Source organism: Hoplias malabaricus, chromosome 3 (assembly GCF_029633855.1).
Source record: "Hoplias malabaricus isolate fHopMal1 chromosome 3, fHopMal1.hap1, whole genome shotgun sequence".
Classification (NCBI taxonomy): Eukaryota; Metazoa; Chordata; class Actinopteri; order Characiformes; family Erythrinidae; genus Hoplias; species Hoplias malabaricus.
In genome coordinates this window covers 35,065,920-35,085,647 of record NC_089802.1, presented here as the reverse complement: position 1 = coordinate 35,085,647, position 19,728 = coordinate 35,065,920, and the positions used below count along the sequence as shown (strand labels likewise).

General features: G+C 39.1%; 1 protein-coding gene across 11 annotated transcripts in view; it reads right to left on the bottom strand.

Annotated features, from left to right (window-relative positions):
• pcdh15b (protocadherin-related 15b) overlaps window positions 1–19,728 on the bottom strand; it is a 323,490-nt gene that overhangs the window by 211,793 nt on the left and 91,969 nt on the right. For 10 of the 11 annotated variants that reach the window (XM_066663505.1, XM_066663496.1, XM_066663499.1 and 7 more), the window contains 3 exons: window positions 14,392–14,511; window positions 11,735–11,845; window positions 8,684–8,854 (listed from right to left, as the gene is read on the bottom strand). In XM_066663505.1, the coding sequence (XP_066519602.1) occupies window positions 8,684–8,854; window positions 11,735–11,845; window positions 14,392–14,511 (402 nt within the window). Of the gene's footprint in view, window positions 1–8,683; window positions 8,855–11,734; window positions 11,846–14,192; window positions 14,309–14,391; window positions 14,512–19,728 lie in introns of those variants that run through there. The other variant, XM_066663502.1, reaches the window with a different exon arrangement.

Below are 19,728 nucleotides of genomic sequence, written 5' to 3'. Positions count from 1 at the left end.
ATAAGGCGGCCAAATTATCCTCATTTGTATGCTACTTTTCGGAAAGCACATCATGATCTCAAAACCATATAGCAGTTGTCACAGAGGTGTTTCTGGCTTTTCAAAAACAGGAAAGCCCAAAATACATCTCCTTGTCATTGGAAGGTCTGGTCTTTGGTGCTTCATATCAATGTCTTTGTTTACATGTGATTTTTATTGTGTGACTAATAAATGCAGAAATGAAAAAAGGAGCACAAAGTTTTGTTCATAATATATAACACCGGCATCAGTGTTTTTCTTGTTCATTTTATTTTAAAATAACACTAGATGATCTACCACCAAAGAACAAGGTAGACGAAAGGAGACAAATTTAGTCAACGTAACAGTACGTGAAGTTTAAGGAGGCTGTGCACAGCTATATAGAGTTTTATAAACACACGCCACAAAATATCTCCCCCACCACAAAGACACACACTCACATGAAATAAAACAAATTCAGCAGTCCTCCTCTCTCTGTGAGATATAATACGACTGTAAATGTTGCCGAGTTCTGAGCTGTCCTGCTGAGCTTGTAAATTAACAAAAGCTGAGCTGAGGCTCGGGCCAATGTGCATGATGTCACGACAAACACAGCCCCAGAAACACACATAAGCGGAGCGTGTTCCTTTCTTATTTCCTATTATTCAGCCATGGTTCGTGCTGTACAACCTACTGTTCTTTGGTTCGAGCTGGGAACATATTTTTCAGGTTCATGAACCAGTATATGTCAGTGGAAACGCGCAGAACATTTCATAAACTGGAATGTGAAATATGGCTGAAATAACAACAGACGTTGTAGTAGCACTACCTTGAGTTGCACATTTCAACATTAGGAGTCAGCCAGTCAGTAAGCAAAAATGCCTCTTCTAGGTATTGAAAACTAGAATGCGCTGGAACAGCTGCACTAAAGCCAGGAGTAGGCTAGAGGGGTGAGTAATCACTCATGTATTGGGATGTAAAACAGTGGAACTGGAACAGTGGAAGTGTTCTCTGGAGCCAGTGAGCTGAATTCAATATATACGCTGAGAGTTAAATTAGTGTTTGTGATCCAGCAACCATCAGTGTTACATCACAACATTTAGCGTGAACATTTCCCAGAAGGGATGATGGTGTGAAATATCTACTGCAAATATGAATAATATACGAGCATGTTCCAACCTCTCTTTTTCCCATGGGTAAACCAATAAAAGGCTGTTTTTACAGTGATTTTGAGACTGACATCTGTTCTGATAACATTCCCTAAACAAGGATGAAGTGCATGGAATTAGCTGTAAAATTACTCAGGAACATCTAAAAAAGCAACTTCTTTAAAATACCTGCATCTTTTATTAGGCTGCAATAAAATGATACTGACAGCCAGGAACAGCACATTTAATTGTTCTCCTTAACATTCTGTAATTCTTTAATGACAAATCCATGATCAAATCAGGCTGCATGTAGCAGTTTAGTTGCCACATACGGACTTCGTGGTTAGAAGAGCAAACATTTCATCGGCCTGTTGCTCACTAGCAGCACTTTGTCTCTGTATAGGGAAAGATGACTACTGCTGAGAGCTGAGAACCAAGAGCAAACATGGGTTTCTCAGCTTAAGAGAAAATGAAAAATACCAGACTGGCTCGTAGCAGACTAAACAGAGCGATTGGTAAATCAACAAGAAGCATAGCGACTCCTTTAACATCTGGCCAGGTGCATACACACACAGAGATAAACACGCAAACCCAAGAGATTTGTCAGAAATAGAGTGGCTACGCAGTCGTTGCTGTGGCTCGGAGGCCAAAGGCGGGCAAACAAAGTGGAGGCTCATCAGCGCTGCTGTCCTCGTCTCACTGCCCACCCTCCTGTGTCACGCCTGCCCCAGACCACCTCCGGCCCGCTTATCACAGAGACACCATTCACCTACACAATGAGGCTGCTATTTCCTGATGCAAATTACCAGCCCCCACAAGTCTGGCCTGTCTCACTCCGTCGCAAGCTTTATTCCGATAATTCACAAAATTTTACAGTGTAATTTTACAATAATTTGAGCTGTACTTAGCACTGTGACATTATCACTGCCTGTTGCATAAAGGAGAGTGCACAGTCTGATCACACCTCTGAATGTATATTTTCTACTTAATTTCTGTCTCAAAATGGAAGTTATCTCCCTTTTCCAGAATCCACATTTTATGGGTTAGGAGCTACAGATCCCCAAATTAATGAGTAAATGAACTGAATTTTATATAAATTAATTAAAATATATTAATTTAAATGTATACTATTGAACAGTTCCATATATTATTTTAAAATGTACTTACTACCAAAACAAAAGAGACTAGATTCAATTAAAAAAATTGTTTTTCCTTTGGTCATCTGGACTTTTTCTAACATAAGGCCAGAGTACAAAACAAACACAAGGCCAAGAAAAATGTTTTAAATATGTGAGAAGCAGAGAAATAATGTCACTTGTAGAAGATATCTCCATAAGCATCGTATCTCCGTAAGCATCTAGTGTCGTACCAGAGACATGCAAGATCTGTTGCTCAATCAACATGGAAACCTACAATTTACCCTCTTTCACTCACATACATAGTCACTCAGTCTCTCTGGTTGTTCACATTCCGAGGCTAAGCATCTTTTAAGGTGGAATAGTGTGTTTAAGGAGGAAAAACCGACTATTGTTTGTACATGGATGAAGTTTAAATTGTTTGTAAGTTTTTATTCACTGTTTGAATTGCCACAGAAACTCATTTGTAACTCAAGGTGTTTTTTGTAGCACTTTGCAGTTATACAGTGAGCATAACAGAGCGAGACAGGTTTTACAATTGTGAACTATGCCTTTAAAGACTGTTTTACAAATAGGTTCTGTTGTGCATTAATGATAAAGTGTTAAAGTTTAATTTTGTAGCACTGTCAACTAAGACTCTAAAGCTCTACATATTGATTATATTAGTATATTTATAAAAATAATTCTCCTGAACATGCTAAATTCAGACAGCTTTCTAATTGATGCTCTTATATAATGGATGGACACAGCATCGGATGTGTGTTCCTGCCACTTTTGCTGCATTGAGACACAGAGTGGGCAAGAGCACTGGGCTCAATGCAGCCTCTGTAGTTTCAATAATCATCCATACTGCCGATGGGGAGAGCGCTTCAAATAGCCTTCATAGCTCAGCGTGAATGGGCAGTGGTCACAGACGGCTGATAACTCCCCCACTTCCAATTACTCCCACGCCGACATCTCCACTTTCTGAGCATGGCGGATTTTCCCAGATATATTTGACTCCAGACGAGGCGCTACTGACACTTGTGGGGGCTGCAGTAGCAGCAGGGGGGTCTGTGCTTCAGCCTCAATCAAGTTGACCTTTCTTGTTGTTATAGCGGGAAAGAGCCACTCGAGCCGTGTGCCACAGAGAGAATAAAATACCTGTCAGAGAGGATCAGTTAGCACTGATGAAAACATCTCCACTTTCCCTCCAGTCCTCTGTCTGTGTCTGTCCATTTCTTCGATTGGTGGCATGAGACACTATCCTGCTGAAGCCATTCTACAACACACTGTAAAAGCTTCTCGTGGGAAGAAAATGTTTAGGGAGAGAATAATTAAAGCAAACTAGAGGTGGAGAAAGACAGAGGCACCATTGAGCCATTGAGACCTCTGTTTCACATAGGCACCATTTTTATCTCCAGGCAACCGATAGAATAATTATATATATATATATATATATATATACACACACACACACACACACACTGCATACATATACTACAAAGTGCAAAAAAGAAGAGAGAGAGAGAGAGAGAGAGAGAAATACTTGGCTTTATTCACCAAAAAAGAGCACATAGAAATTGATAAGTAATGCAAGATAGTGAGAAAAGTGAAACCCTGGCGGTATAAATATTGCAAATATTGTGTCTAAGTGGCCAGCATTTGCTGGACAGTCCGGAACATACATCAGGAGAAACGAGTGACCAAGCTCAGAATACTTAATCACAGCGTCCTCTCAGAACACCTGTAAAACCTGCCCTCTGCTGCTTTCACGGCCAGAAGACCAGCAGCTCTAATCATTCAGGTAAACATGATTTAAGAGGCTTCTCATCTGCTGAGGAAATCCAGTAAAAAAAAAACCTAATGCACTCACACCTCCACAATAAAAATGCTTTAAGTGCATCACTGAAGTTAGAAAACTGTCAAAGAGAAATCAAACTGTACTCGAGTCATGGCACTACTTCACTGAAGATGCCACAAAGAGCTGTGGGAAAGTTGTTGTTTTTTTAACCTCAAACACTTTTAAAATCTGAAGAACACAAAGCGGAACGAAAAGACTGAAGTGAGAAGTGCAGTAAAGGGTACACAGTCAATATCCTGTGTACACTGTAGAATATGTTTCCTGTTTTCTAACTTGAAAAGGGTGGGGGTGTGTGTGTGTGTGGGGGGGGGGTGTTCCCTCATCTCATCTTTTGTTTACAGTTAACGACCACTAGATCCACACAGAGAGAATAAAATACCTGTCAGAGGATCAGTTAGCACTGATCTACCTTGTATCTACACTCATTGTAGAAACTCAAGCAGCACTGCTGTGTCTGATCCACTCGTACTAGCGCAACACACAGCACAGTCAGTGTTAGTGCTGTAGCACTGAGAATGATCCACCTCCACCGGATAATACCTGCTCAGCTGTGGTCCTGTGTGGGTCCTGACTTTTGAAGAACAGGGTGAAATGGGGATAAGAATGTATACACATAAAAAGGTCTGTCAATAAGAGTGCCTGTAGGGTCAGTGTAGCTGATAAAACACTAGTAGCTCTTTCTGCAAGCTTAAACAGCCAAACTCTGCCACCAGAGGCCACAAATGTGCCGGGAGCCTACCCACCCTAACACCATGTCTTAAAGTCTTCTCAGGAGACAAACCATTGCTGAGAGTGCTGGCCAGTGCTCCTGTACCAATTTACTTTACACCCCACACACTCTCCAGTATCTCAAGTCTCTCCAGAAGCACACTCCGGCTCTGCTCACCTGCTCTACTATCATCGCTTGTTGAGTATACAATGACCCGTTCCTGATCCGCCACTGCAGCCCTGGCTACTCTAATTACTCTAACATGGGCGATCCCTGCTGGGCCAATTCTGTGTCACTAATTCCTGCTTTGTGGTGGTTCTGTGGGTGTGCTGAACACTAGCTAATAAAGCAGGCCAAGAAAAAGATGGAATGTGTCTGTGATTGTACAAGTGCATGCCTGTGCCTGCCAGCTACAACTAAAATACAATGAGCATAGTAACATTTACTATGGCTGATCAGTGTGGGTGTGCGCTTGTGTGTGTATATACAGTACAGTAGAGAAAAACTGTAATAAGGTCAAAAAAAAAAATATTAAGATCAAACAACAAAAATTAAGTTTTAAACAAACAAATAAAATTCAATTAACTAATTTGATAATACAATTCAATTACAAGATGAAACAAACAAAAAAATTTAAACTCCGGTAAAACAGTTGAAAGTTACTGGCTGTGTGCAGGTTGTTAGAGATCAAAAGCTTAAAATGATCGTGTGACAACAGCTAGCTGAATGTTAATGAATTCCAGCTCAGTGTTGCTACAGGTATGCCCCCCCCCCCCCCCCCCCCAAAACACAACCGGTTCCTTTTGTTTTTTCCTTAACTAATTCCTCCTTACTTAAATCCTCTGTCCTCTCTGCCTAGCTCTGCATCACATGTGCAGAGCAGAGTTCACTCTATTTGTGCCTGTGGGTTATAATACTTTGTCGTTTCATTTTTAAAAACACTCCAACCCAGACAACAGAGGACTCTGGTAAGTCAAAATGAGCATGCGAGGGGAAAAAAAGCACATGGCATAGATGCAAAATAGTGATCTGGACACACACACACAAACAGAAAATTTTCCTAATAACTCTTATCTAGATCTAGTTCCCGGTGTTCTATTCAAATATGAGTTAGAATCAGTCTTATGCACCAAAGCTGCATGTGCTTATCATAAAAAAAAAAATAAAAAAAAAAAAAACTAGTCAAACCTAGAACACTAAATTACTGGTTGAGATTCCATATTTCTTACTGGCTAATAACATATCCACTGTAAATATAGGGTTAAAGACCAAAGAGAGTAACAGGGAGAGTTGTAACATGGGGTAAGTAGTGTGCATCAAGAACATCTCCCTCCGTTTTCTTCAACAATGTGATGCTGATTGAAGGGTGTGTCTGTTTACACTGCAGGATGTTAATGAGTCTTTGTATGAAAATGGATTTCAGATTAATACTTGTTTAATTCAAACAGGCTGCTATTATACATTTGGTTTGAAATGCAGACCTATTGTATGCAGTATTTTTGGTTACAAAACATCAGGCTTGAAACCTGTTATGAACAGATCTTTCACTTAAACACTGGGCTCTGTTTTTTTTTTTTAATTCACAGTCCTTTTTGTGCAGCAGGTAAATGTTTTATTAGATGTTGTACACTTTTACACGTATATGTGGCATTCTCTGTGCTGATTTTGAAGAATTTGAGGAGTGGGTGAACGTGTCCCTGAATGAAAGTTCAAAAGTCTGAGTCATGCCATTTTGCTTGTCAAGTTTGACTGAATTATTTCAAGTATCAGCAAGTATTAGCATAGGAATTTTAGCACAGTGGGCTTAACTGTTGTTAAAAGGGTTAAAGTTAAACACTGTATTGGCTCTTTTCCACCCCATGGTACCTACACTACAATACTCAACTCTACTTTGCTTTTTTGCCCTTCCATTAGACAAATTTGGAACCTGCTCACTCGTGGTTGCATGCGAACCGTGTAGGACCTGTAAACATTGTAGAGCACTGATTGGCTAGAGAGACGTGTCAATCACAATGAAATGCAGACAGCCATTTGTGTAGTATCCAACTAGAGATTATGGCTGTGCCATATCATATCATTTCACTATACCTTTTAAAATGATAAAAATCTTCACAATTACAGTGAAGTTTTAAGGGTATTGTTTTGTATATATGCAGACACTAAAATTTCTGCACTTTAGTTGTGTGGTAAATTTATATGCTACATTATTTATTTTATACAATGTTAGAATTTATATATATATCATATTGCCAAGAATATCCTTATTGCAAAAAGGCCCTGAAATATGGTAACATTATTTTATGGCCAGGTCCACCCAGATCACATTTGTTCAAACAGGTTCAAACGTTCCTGGGATTGGTAGCTGACAAAATAATCCAGCAAGAGTGCATCATGGTGCAATGAAGAATAAGAAAAACATACTGATCTCTCTGAACTGATTCACGGCTAAGCTGTGTTCAAGCCCAAAAAACAACCAAACACAAATACACAACCTGAAAACAACACTTAATATTACCAATGCTGTTGTTGTGGTTTCCAAACCTCAATGTGCCTGTTACTGACTGTGTTTTGCCACATCACCAGCTACATTTTGAGGGAAAGCTCTAGTAGTAGTAGAGGAAAACAACCCACCAGAATCCAAAAAGAGAGCAAAGTTGAGTAGCGTCAAGTACAGTATGTACCATGCTGTAATAAAGAGCCATAAGACTATGCCTGTGATTATTTTTTTGTGTGCGAGTTTCAGTCTCAAATTTAGCAAATAGCAAAGATGCTATGGATAGTCAGAACACGATGCCAGGTTAAAATTGTCCATTAAAAAAATAAAAAATAAATCCAGACAGGAGTGGGTGTGTGCTACAGCCAATGTGCTATAGTTGGGTTTAACCAGCAAGGTGGAGTTACCTGGGTGAACATTCTATACAGAGTAATTAAATATATAGAAAACTTGTCATTGTTTCATGAGATATTTCAACAAAGCAAAGCTTTTACCTGCAACCATCAACCTATCTTCATCCACTTTTAAAAAAGTATGAATGTACCATAAAAAATGTACAATTTTCTAAAGGCTACAATATAGTTCACAAAGTTTTCTGACTAGACTTCAAGATATTAATTCTTCTAACAAGCTTAAAAACTACTTTTCTTTCATCAGCACACCTCCTGCCATGCTATTGTCCACAGGTCACATCTCACAGCAGGGGATCATTTAGGTGAAACCTTCTGCGTAGGATAAAGTCACAATGAAAGTTGTAATTAAAGGGCTATATGAAGTGAAAGTACCACATCTACATACCCACATACTTAGTGTATAGTCAAAAATAGAGTATTACTGACCAGAACAGATATGCTGTAGTAAATCACACTTTACAATAAGGTTCATAATTCATGATACTTAGATAAGTAATAAGCCATACTAATGGTTAGATAATATCGCAATTAATAATGAAGTAATGATAATAAAACAGAACTAGTTAAAACTCAATATTATACAATCTTTTAAAATTATTGTAAAGTGTGACCGTCTATTTGTTTATGTCTATTCCCATTTATTCTATTTATGTTGATTGTTGTGCAATGTGTATCATAATCATGTGAATTAAACCTACTTCATGCAGGGAAGAGAGAGAGAGAGAGAGAGAGAGAAAGAGAAAGAGAGAGAGAGAGAGAGAGAGAGAGAGAGAGAGAGAGGACATACTGATGCAGAACAGGGGAGAGAGACTTAATGAGGAATGAAGGAACAGGAAAGAGACAGAACAAAGAATTGGGGAACATGGGAGAAAAGGAGAACAAAGGTGATAAGGAATGGGTGCAGTTACTCTTTAAACTCGAAAGAGGGAATACAGAAGCTCACCGGGTCTGACAGCTCCAGCACAGTGGCCTTGTAGGTCAGAGGCTTGCAGTCCCGAGTGTTATCGACCAGGTTGCAGGGCAGGAACATTGGTCCCAGGTCATCTCCATCCAGCACGTCCACTGTTAGCGTAGTGGTGGCAGTCAGGCGGTCTTTAGTGTTAGGAGCACGGTCCTGAAGAAAAAAGCCAAAATTTACTTTGAAACACGTTCAGAATTTCTTTTAAAAGATAAACTTACACAATGCAGTTTTTACTGGAGGAGGATGACACATATGACACGGGTGAACCAAAACAGTAAGACCACTTGTGGGTTTTGTGAATAACATTTATCATCTCATAATAATGCTGCATTTCATTCTGTGATGTATCTGACCAGGTGTATTTCATTAAAATGCGTTAAGATCCAGTTAGAGACAATTTCCTCGAGCCAAGGTCTGGAATATCATAATATCTAGCTTGCATTTTGATCAGTGCCATATCCTTTATATTGAAGTAGACTAGTAGTTATGTCAATATTTTATAAATGTCAAAGCAAATCCCATTTACAATTCTATGTATCTTTGTATGTTTGCACACAGAATAACAAAATCACTCTAAATAAAATATTCTTTTCTCATTTCAAGTAAAATTGAACAATAAAGCAATTCTTGTTATAAAAAATGTGCAGATTAATTACTTGTCTTGTTTATGTGGTTGACTTTATTGCTTTTCCCCACTAGCTTTGCAATACCGTTGCACCTCTGCCACTTGCTGCATATCCAGCAAGCCGACTGTCTCTTTTTGATGGCGGGCGGCACTTCATCTATAACCAGCAAGCTGTTTGTCCACTTTGCTAAAGGACGGGACTTTATCCGTAAACAGACTCCATGGTGAGCCTCATGAGAAATCACATTCATATTTTAAACAGTGTTCAGTCTCTCTATTTATTATGTTACTGGTTTCCTGAATGTGCCCCAAGAGACCTTTTATCCTGTGTTCTGTTTATATAGACTCTATATGGAGCTTTCAGTGTGTTGTTCAATCCAGTCTCAGCACTCTTCATAATACACAGAAGATCTGATTGGCTGGGTTACATCACATGATGGGTATAATGCATGCAATTGGTCTGTGAGTTTCCTGGACTGCTAAACATGTACTGTAATGGCTAGATAAGTTACAACAGTTAAAATAAACACTGCATTCATAATTAAATATTTTTCAGTCTATCCGTTACAGGTCCTGGTTCAGATAGGACAGCTTCTGGGTATGGACCCAGACAGTGACAGACCTATTAGTGACCCCAATAATAGAATATAGGCAATTGAGGAAAGAAACTAATAGTACAGTGTAGGCCATCTATATGGATACACCTTAATAAAATGGGAATGATTGGTGATATTAACTTGTATTAACTTATTAACCTGTTTGTGTCAAGATGGGTGGTGACCATGGCGGCCATTTTGAAGTTGGGCATTTTGGATCCAACTTTTGTTTTTTCAATGGGAAGAGGGTCATGTGACACATTAAACTTATTGGGAATTTCACAATGAAAAAAAATACAACGGTGTGCTTGATTTTAACGTAACTTTATTCTTTCATGAGATATTTACAAGTTTCTGACCACTTATAAAATGTGTTCAAAGTGCTGCCCATTGTGTTGGATTGTCAATGCAACCCTCTTCTCCCACTCTTCACACACTGATAGCGACACCGCAGGAGAAATGCTAGCACAGGTTTCCAGTATCCATAGCACATCATTGTTTTTCTTGTGAAATTCCCAATAGGTTTGATGTGTCACATGACCCACTTCCCATTGAAAAAACAAAATTTGGATACAAAATGGCCACCATGGTCACCATCCATCTTGAAAAGTTTCCCCCCTCCCATATACTAATGTGCCACAAACAGGAAGTTAATATCATCAACCATTCCCATTTTATTAAGGTGTATCCATATAAATGGCCCACCCTCTAGAATGGCTGTGGTACAAGTCAAAGACATTATAACTATGTATACATATGGAATTTAAACCCTGCTGTGTACAAACCTGTGTAGTGATGGACCAGGAAAGACGATGAGCTATTGAAGATAGGTATGATGATTTAAGCTATGTTCTAATATGAACGTTCATACAGACATCGGTTTGACACATGCTATATACTGAAACAACCTTTTAGTCTGGTGGACTTAAAACGACCTCGTTTCCACACTCCTTGTTCAATTTATCATCTCCACTTACCACACAGGTGCACCTTCTACATATACAGACGGTGGCCCCTCTGATACATCCAACTTGCTATTCCACTGGGTGGACCAACAAAGTAGGTGGATGCAATAGTGTTTAAAAACTCCATCAGTGCCACTGCAGTGCTGACAATGATCCATTTTCCAAATAACACCTTCTCTGTGATGGCCCCCTTTAAGGAAGGGGGTTAAAAAGTGTGCAAGGTAACAAATGGACTATAGTCTGTAACTAAACTACAAGGTATACCTATATATTATGTGAAGGTGACCAAATGAACAATGTGTCCAACTGGGAGCTGTTTGAAAACGTCTAGAGATTTTAATTTTCTCTAGAAGGTAAGTGGAAATCTTACTGAAAAATGCATCATCACACATTAATCAGAATGTGCTGACTCTAATGTCCACAGCAGGATCAGTACATTTATATTCATGTTTTGATACATTCATATGCTGCTATCGAATACAAAATCTGTAGTTATTTCCCAGTAAAACCTACATCCTCTGTGACTACGAGTGAAAATGCTGTCATCTTATCTTCCATAAACTACTGCTGCTGCTGCACGCTTGTGATTATTGAGTCATGTATTATGTAAAAGGCTGTGTTTCAGTCAGATTAATAGCTTGGAAAAGAGCTGCTGAAAGTGAACACAAAAGGGCCATTGCAATGTGATCCGCCCTGCAAAATGATTCAATACAGCCACAGCAGCAGCAGTCCGAGCTGAATAGAAGGTTCCCAGTTGCAGCAGTATGCATTACCACTCTGGCACGGCGCATCACAATCTGTTGACCAGAGCTCTTGCCTTCTGTCGGTCTGTTTCCCTCAGACTTACATTGGCCTGGATAATGACCAGGTAGCGTGTAATCTCCTCGTAGTTGAGCCTTTCTCTGAGGACCACAGAGCCTGAGAGGGTGAGAGGGATGTCAAACGTCCTGTTTGCAGTCTGTAGAGGCAAGACAGCTGGGTCAGACTAGCAAACACACACACACACACGATGTGGCTTGTAACAGTTACAAAATAGTTACATTTAAAGGGGACATTCACAATTATAATCAAACAACACTTTTTACAAAACTCAGAAGATGTTTTCTCACCATTTCCTAGCTCTCCAGTTTGTTTGCATGCTGGAACCTGGTCTAAATTATGTTTACCATCAGTTTATGAAGCCCTGCTTTCAGTAAATGGGTAAAAATGTGTCTCAGCCCGGTATGCTAGGCTTTTTCTATCTCTGCCCATGGCAGGGAAAACACATCCATCTCCAAACAATTAAAGGCACAAACCAAAATGAGGATACTGGTCTATTCCTGCTCCATAGGTCGGTAATATTGACATATTTTTGCTGTTTCGGATAACTTAAGGTGGAAATTTCTAAAAATTCTGAAGACGGATAACTGCATGAATGTAAACAGGTACCGAAAATGCTACAAAGCTAAACAGCTTGAGTTACAAATGAGTTTCTGTGGTAATTCAAATCATGTACAAACAGCAGTCGTTTGCTCTTCTCAAACACACTTTTTCATGTTAAAAGACACGGAGCTTCTGAATACAAACAAACCAGAGGGAACTGCGTCTCCCCACAATCGTAGATGTCCCCTTTTAGTAAAAAACATAAACTTAAGTGAAATACTGATAGATTTATAATTAATTCATAATTATAATTAGTACATTCATATATCTTACACACACTTTTACTTGACTATATACTTTGAATATATACACAATAGTGTTGCTAATGCACATTTTTGCATGATTTAAAAAACCTCAAGTTGTGTTCTTTGTGTTATAAACTCATCTGTGTTAAAAGTAACAATCGGAATGTTCCAGAAGGCCTTGGAAATCTTTCGTGCTGCCTTTCAATGCTAAAATATTCATTAGTGTCTCAGCCCTATCCACTTGGAGGCTTTTTTCTTTAATAACAGCGAGTGCATGAAAAAATTCTGAACACCCCTAGTCACACTGTTTATGCATTCTATTATATTTAATAATAATAATAATATGTGCATAGTTATATGCCAATGCAGATTATTATGACTGTCTACTGTCCAATCTCTCAGCTCCACTAATCATGCACAAGCATTTTGTAGTTCTACAATAACAGCCTGTAATATAAATGTTGCACTGCATACTTTTTGCCCCCTTTCACACTGTTCTTCAATGGTCAGGACCCCCACAGGACCAGCACAGAGCAGGTATGACTGTGAGGAGGATCATCTTCAGTGATGCAGTGACATTGAAGTGGTGGTCGTGTGTTAGTGTGTGTTGTGCATGTATGAGTGAATCAGTGTTTCTGGAGGCTTTAAATGTCACTGTTGGACCGAGAGTAATCCACCAACCAAAAATATCCAGCCAACTGCATTCCGTGGGCGGCATACTGTGTCCACTGATGAATGACTAAAGAACAAGGAACACAAACTTTGCAGCAACAGATGAGCTAATGTCTTTGACTTTACATCTACAAGGTGGACAAATGAGGTAGGTGTGTCTATCAGAGTGGACAGTGTTTAAAAACTCGAGCAGTCATGCTGTGTCTGACCCACTTGTACCTGCACAATACACACTAACACACCACCACCATGTCAGTGCTCTGTGCTCTATGTATGTATGTATGTATGTGTATGTGTGTGTGTGTGTGTGTGTGTGTGTGTGAGAGAGAAAGAGAGAGAGAGTGAGTAACACGGTTTATATTTGGTTCAGAAATGAAATTTAATAATTAAAAAAATAAGCTCCAAAAAAGTCTGAGAATATGAAAAACAAAGTCAGTTAGGCCTAGTGATGGACAATATGAGCACAATGATTAATTGTACATTTTACCACGATTACGATTAATGAACGATTATTTTTGAGGATTTTTTGACTCATAGTTCAGTGACAAGTTATGGACCGGTAATATGCTCTAGTGTTAAAGCTGGGATATTTTCTCTAATGTCGCTGGGAGCTTGTTCCTCTTGCATTCTAAGCACTGTTTATATTTGCTGTGTGATATTTGCTTTGGTCACTGAAACTGTTTTTTCTCAGTGTTTACATTTGACTTCTTTTTATTCAGTGTTGTCTTAATTATAGTCAAAACGCAGAACGTCCAAACCCCAGATGCTGCTCAAGTTGCTCGGTTGGCCTTAAACAAACAATACATACATAAAGAGCGGGAACATAACAGAATATATATATATATATATATATATATATATGAGATATAGACAAGATAAGGTCAATGAGAAGTTCTGAATGTAGACTTCGATTAATTGCCCAGCCCTAGGTGTGCCCTTGTGACTGGTAGTACATGTACATCTCACCCTCAGCCTGATGAGATATTTATTTTTTCTCTGCTTGAAAGGAGATCCTGAAGGAAGATAACTGAAGGCAGTGCTTGACTCTTAACACCACCTGTCCATTTTGGAATGCAGATCACTGCAAAAACACTAACCAAGCACAATGACCATGCTGGAGACTAAATGTTAATTCTAATGAGGCAGGTGTGTTGTTTGAGCATACCGGGTCATTGGGATTGTACTGAATGGTGTATTCAATCTGTCCATTCGGCCCATCGTCAATGTCAATGGCCCCGTTATTTCCAGCAAAGCCTGAAAAGATGGTGGTGCCCACAGGAGTTAACTGAAAAAGAAAGAGAGTTTGGCATTACCCTTTTTAAAGATCACATTTTATTTATTACTACACTGGAATACAAAGTGCTTGACAATATAATATTAAAAGCATATAAGGGAACCAGACATAACAGAACAGAACAAACAAAATACCTAAAACTATGTGAAACACAAAATAAAACCTGCTGAACATGGTCACAGTTGAAGAAATGTCAAGAATAAAATGAGACTTAAGCTGTGTTAAGACCTAGCAAAGTTGCTTTTTTAAATTTATGCCCATTAATATAACCACATTATTTATATGTTTGGTATTTCCCTTTCTCCTTTCAAATTTTTTTTATTTTTGTTTTTTCATGATGAACCCTTGACAGAACACAACTGCATTTGATGTAAAGAACTCTCGTTATCTTCAATCATGATGCAAATACAGCTTAGCTTCAAAGATTAAGAACCTGACAAAGTCCTACAAATAAGTGATTTTAGCAAACTGAAAATACCAAGTGCCATTTACATTGTACTAAAATTTGTGAACAAACGCATAATTACATTAATAAAATTAAAGGTCAAGAAGAATATTTTTTGCACATACAACGTACTGTCACAATAATTTGCAAACATTTTGTACACCAAGCTACATAGTCAAGTACTGCAATGTGCGAAGCTAGCTGAGCTCACAGTCCATGAATATAACAACTCAAAAGTATATGAATTTTGCATTCTAAACCTAAGGCTGGACAATAATTCAATATCAATATATACTGCAATATAAAAATTGTTTCAAAAACAAAGATGTGATTTTTATTTGCATTTTCAATATTTTATTATATATTATTTACAGCATTTGTCACTGACTGACGGTCATCACAGGGCACTGCCATCAGATCAGTGCACTCAATGTGAAAGTTAAAAATATTAATATTGACTAAGTTTGTTTTTGAGGATAATATCATGTTGCTTTCAATTCTTGGCAGATTTTCTGTGGCTTTTATTGTTCATATTGATATCGGAATTATTTAGTATTGACTGAAATAAAGAAATATATTGTGATACAAATTTTGCTTATATCATCCAGCTCTATCTGAACCTTTAAAAGTGGTTACTGATGCTATTGCATGGAATACCACTTTTAAAGAACATGATTAAGTTCATTATTCAGACATTATTGCATGTAATTTAATGACACATTGCCTTTCTTCTCATTCATTCTTTTGTCTGAATTGTCGCTGTAATTGTAATTTGATGTATGTTGAAGGAAATGTTCAAAAGCACTCAAACCCAGCAGACAGTCAGTTAGCACTGAGGCATTGTCAGGTTTCTGACCACTCCTTGAATTTCATCAGCCTCTGGTTCCCAGAATTCAGCCAGAAGCATGGGATCCCTGTGGCGAAAGCGCCTTGACCACTGTTCCAAACTCCACTCCCCCTAGTACACGGGAAGCTGATGGATGAGGCTGAAGAAAGAAAAAGAAGAAAGCGCAGACTCATGGTTGGTCTGTCATAGGAACGGCCCCTGCTGCTGAGAGCCTCCCTCGAGTGAAAGAGGAAGTAATATAGGAGGTAATAGCCACTGGTCTGCTGAGAAAGTTTAAAAAAAAAAAAAAACCCTCAGCTTCTGGGAGCTCAGGTATTAGTTCCTGTTCTGCCGCTCTACTCTGAAAGGCTTTTTAAAAAAGGAAAAGTAAAAACTCCCCCGAAAGAAGCAACTGAAGAAAGAAAACATAGAAAATCTCTGTCAGAAACCTGGAGAGAACCTTGCAGATGAAAATCTCGGTTGGAGGGAAGCAACCTGGGTTCTGTCAAATGTAATTTCTGCCACATTTTTTTATTATAAGAAATAGTACACTTGTCTCAAATGATGATATAAAAGTGCAGGATGATAAGGAAAAAGAGCATATACATTATTGATCTCATTTAAGAAAAAATACACCGTAAACCGACAAGTCTAAAGGAATCTAAGATTGCCTCTCTGGTGCAGCGCATGGAACTCATCTATCAGAATCAAAACAGGGCACAAACACAAAGGCATGCATTATGTAGGGGACCAGCACGGGGCCAGTCTCTATTAAATGATGAATCGTTTTGTCTCCTCTCGTCACATCATGAGGAGAGAGCAGAGAATGCATGGCCTATATCAGTTACAGGGTTCATTCACATCTGCTGAACACAGCTCTGCAGCTATGCTACGCTAATCCAATCTTACTAGCACACTAGCACAGCATGAATCTGGACAATGCAGCAAGATATCACAAAGTGCTAAGATGAGACAGTGGAAAGTGTTATACTCTCACTGTCACTGTATTGTATGACCTTGTACAGGGAATGTCCTCAAATGTACAATTTGAAAATTACAGTTTCACTTGTGCTGCTTTTCCACTGCATGGTACCTACTCTACTTGGCTTGGCTCTACTATTTTGCTGTTTCATCAGGAAAATGTTGTACCAGATACCAGAACCTGGGTACTCACTCATGGTTAAATGCGAGCTGAAATGGGACGAATGCTGCATAAGAGTGATGTCATAAACTGGTAAATACCAATTTTCCCATTTGTAAATAGCATCTGAATGGGAGACAAAGTTGTATTTACCACAAGTAAACTCTGGATTCTAGATGATACACCAGTTTATGTTGCAAACTTTTCCCTTTTACCCTTTCCCCTGAAGAAAATGGCAAATATGCATTTGAATTGCCTCATTATGTACGTTTCTGATAGAACTAAAATATTATGATCAAATTTATTAATAACACAAATAGCGTTTATTTATTTAATGATAAATCACTTTTTGGGGACATATGTGTACAGTGGTCGGATCTTCAGCCAAATGGAAAAAAGTCACATTTACTACTTAACCGACTGGTATATTCAATATTCCAATAAGCACCCGAACGAGATCTGTCAGGAATTGGATGACCCAAGTGGCTGGACAAGAGTGCAAAGATGTTTTATTTACTAACATGGTAATACACAGAGGAATGACAGAACTAGACTTAAAATAGAAACACCACAAGTAGAAAACCAAGGGATGTTTAGAAAAACACAGTAAGACAAGGGTGATCTTACAGACATGTGAAGACCAAGAAGACTAAACAAAGAAAGAATGGTTTATAAGCAAACTGGCTAACAATGCACACCTGTGAGCTTCGGTCACATGACGAGAGGCTCACAGCTGCAAAAATGTGGCTAAACAGAAACAAAGCACTAGCATGTGGCTAGTCGTTCTGAAGGAAAATGAATCAAGTCCCACAGATGAAAAAGTGAGTAGAGCCGAGTAGAGTACGTACCATATCGCACTCAATAGACACTCAAAGCGCTTTACATCCTTTGGAGCATTTGGCAGTCACATGAACCAATGCTAATGTGCAGTATCTACATGCATAATGTGATGGCAGCCTATTCTCTCCGGTATTTTCACCACCCATCAACTATTAGGTTGCAGAACATCGAGGTCACTTTTTGAGGTCACTTTTTGCTGTCCTGGGATTTTATATGCCCTCAGAGACTCTCATCTGAAGGAAGGAGCCATCTGTTCAGTACAGTGTCCCTGTCACTGCACTCAGGCATTGGGTTCCACAAAGTCCACAGGGAGAGTGCCCCTGAGTGTCCCACTAACACTACCTTCAGCATCCTAGTAGTGTAGTTTCCTAAGAGATTTCCACTGCAAGTACTAGCCAGGCACACACCTGCTTAGTTTCAAGTTTCTTCCTTTCTTTCTCTTACCCCAGGTAGAATGAGAGATATGCAGAATCTCTAAAGTCTGAGCCAGGCTTTTTATAAAGTCTCTCTCACACCTCTAATGAAATTTACTTCCAGTCGGGTTCTGAAGAAATTTTTTGTCCACTATTCATTATTCACTATTCATGTTAAGACAGAACTAAAGTGGTCTACATTGAATAATCCATGGATTAGGAACACTTTCTGTGTGTCTACAATCATTGTCCATTTTATCAGCACCACTGACTATACAGGAGCTCTTTGTAGTTCTACAATTACAGACTGTAGTCCACCTGTTTCTCTGCATACTTTTGTTTATTTATCAAAGTAATGAACACTATGACCACCCCCTTGTTTCTACACTCACTGTCCATTCTCTGATTTCCACTGACCATACAGGAGCACTTTCAGTTTTATAATTACATTATAAATGGACTATAGTTCATTTGTTGTTCTATAAACTATATTTTTCTCCCTTTCACCCTGTTCTTCAGTGGTCAGGAGCCCCACAGGATCACCAGAAAGCAGGTATTATTTTGGGTGGTGGATAATTCTCAACTTTGCAGTGGCACTGCCGTGGTGGTGGTGTGTCCTGTGAGGGTCTTGATCAGTGAAGTACAGGGTGAAATGTGGATACAAATGTATTAAGAGCAATATTTAGACTACAGTCCATATTACCAATCTACAAAGTGCTCCTGTATGGACAGTGGACCTAATAAAAGAACAATGAGTGTAAATAAAATGTAGGTGTTCCTAATTTAGTGATTGTTCGGTGTATAATAATGTTCAAAATTATTTGGTCATAGTGTTGTGCTCAGACAGTATTTTGTGTGAGGTCAGACACAGGTAGGAAGTCCTAAGGCTATATTTAGGCAGGTATTAATTTGAAATTCATAATAAAGCACTAATCACACGCAACAGACTGAACAAATGTAAAGATATGAAGAGCATAAATGTACAAATGCACGCTAATGCATTTGTCACCCACATCAGTACATCCATCAACTACTTCACCCATTATAATCCAATTCTCTCTCGCAGGGGCTCAATAGCCACTATCCCCCCACGGAGTTAAACCCCATCAGTTCGAGGCCACTGTTTGAATGATGGACCAGGGGCCATTGGAGTCCTTATCTGCCTGTCAGTCCGACGCTTCCGACCCCAGGCTGAAATCGATAGCGTGGAATAGCGGCCTGGCGTTTTTTGCGCGATGCAACAGCTTGTGGGGAAGGCTGTCTGCCACTTTCTGGAGCTGCCTTCTAATGAGGAAAATCTGCGCTGACAGCTCCCCAGGGAGCCACTTTCAATTAAGCAAAAGCCTCAGAGTACCCATGTTACCATCCCCACCCACCCAGCGGGAGCGTAGCTAGTGGCCCGATTCCAACCTACCGCAGCGCTACTTATTTAACTTCAACGTCTATGGAAGCAGCCACTGAGCTGTGTTTGAACATCATGTTTAGATGAACAGAGGCTGTGAAATGTTGTCTCAGATTTTAATTTCCTTTACCATCATTTTTC